The 1544-nt window shown below is 48.1% G+C and overlaps 1 protein-coding gene across 2 annotated transcripts in view; it reads left to right on the top strand.

The window, feature by feature from the left end:
• DNAI1 (dynein axonemal intermediate chain 1) overlaps positions 1-1544 on the top strand; it is a 239635-nt gene that overhangs the window by 53397 nt on the left and 184694 nt on the right. For both annotated transcript variants that reach the window (XM_019518064.1, XM_019518063.1), the window contains exon 12: positions 649-692. In XM_019518064.1, the coding sequence (XP_019373609.1) occupies positions 649-692 (44 nt within the window). The remainder of the gene's footprint in view (positions 1-648; positions 693-1544) is intronic.

Below are 1544 nucleotides of genomic sequence, written 5' to 3'. Positions count from 1 at the left end.
GCTAGGATCTGGAACCAACTTCCAAGAGAAGTGGTGCAGGCTCCTACCTTGGGGGTTTTCAAGAGGAGGTTAGATGCACACCTTGCTGGGGTTGTTTGACCCCACTACTCTTTCCTGCCATGGCGGGGGGTCGGACTAGATGATCTACTCAGGTCCCTTCCAACCCTAGAAACTATGAAACTATGAAGCTGGGAACAGTATTGAAAAAGGAATTTGTCTTTCTGGATAGGGATGCTGAGTCCACCCTACAGCAGGCAAGTCACACTGCTCATGAATGGACTGAGTAGCTGCCAGTTCTCCCATGAGTGGGGTGGTCCTAGGATATAGGCAGCAGCCACTGAACCTTCCTCTAAGATGTATTTTTAGAAGTAAATTGTCCATGACACTGCAGTGCACAAAGTGGGCAGCCCTAGAGAATGAAACCTCATTGACCTCATCTTTCTCTTACCCTTGCCTTACTTCTTCCAGGTGCTGCCATCATCTTCTTGCATTGATTTTGATCCTGCAAAAAAAATTGCCCATCTGTGATCACATACACCTATTTGCCAGATCTGACCCTTAGACTTCCTAATCCTTTAGGCTCCATGTAGGTCTGTTGAGTTACATATGACCAATCACTCCAGCATTGCTTTTCTTTTCTTGTTGCAGGAATCCGAAGTACAAAGATCTGTTTGCAGTGGGACATGGCTCTTGTAAGTGACAATTTAAATAGCATTATACAGGGGATGCTTCCCACTTATGTCATATGAGGTGCTGTTATAGGTTCACCTGAACAAGTTTTGCCTTCTAAACTATTCCCTGAAGGTCCCAGTAAGATATGGTTGAATAACCGCAGTGTCCATGCCATCAGCCCAGTCTAGGGACTGGGTTTTCCTCCTTCTTGGTAACTTTTTGTGGTTTAAAAACCTGTCACCCTCCCTGCAAGATTTTGAAATTCTCTTGACTTTGACTCTGCCTCTTTCCTCTAGTGTCTGTGTTGGGGGATGGTGCCAGTGACTGTTCTGAATACAAATGCCCTGTCCTCCCCATCCATCCTGTTTTCTTTAAACTACAGCAATTGGTTTCCCAGCCCTGGGACTGAATTTGTGTAGGATGGGGTCACTGCTTTCTATTAAAAAGGAGCAGGTAGGAGTTCTGGGCATGGGCAGAGTTCTTTCACCAAGTTTCCCAGAGTACTCAGAGGAGGGGATTCATTCCTTTGGTGATGGTGGCCAGTGGTCCAGCCTAGGATCCCAAAGGTCCCCTTTTTGCTGGCTCTGAGGCTGCCATTGTCTTTCCTTGGCTCAAGCTGCCATGGCTCCTGTACAGGTGATGTTAAATGTACTCCTGCCTCAACCTCCTCTTAGGCTTGGTGTCCTTGACAGGAGGGGAATAGAGGAGACCCAGTGCAGCCCCAAACCTCTGTAAGTCTCTGGCAATTGGGGAGTACAACAGTGACCCTCCAGCCCCACTCCTGCTGCCCTTTCCTTTTTGTGTCTGTCTCCCTCTCATCCAGTGGACCAGTCGAGGGGCTCTGAGCACCTGAGTCAGGGGCTGTTTCATGG

This window comes from Gavialis gangeticus, unplaced genomic scaffold (assembly GCF_001723915.1).
Source record: "Gavialis gangeticus isolate Ggan-Ray unplaced genomic scaffold, GavGan_comp1, whole genome shotgun sequence".
Classification (NCBI taxonomy): domain Eukaryota; kingdom Metazoa; phylum Chordata; order Crocodylia; family Gavialidae; genus Gavialis; species Gavialis gangeticus.
Note: the sequence above shows the minus strand (reverse complement) of the source record. Positions and strands in the feature narration are given on the sequence as shown.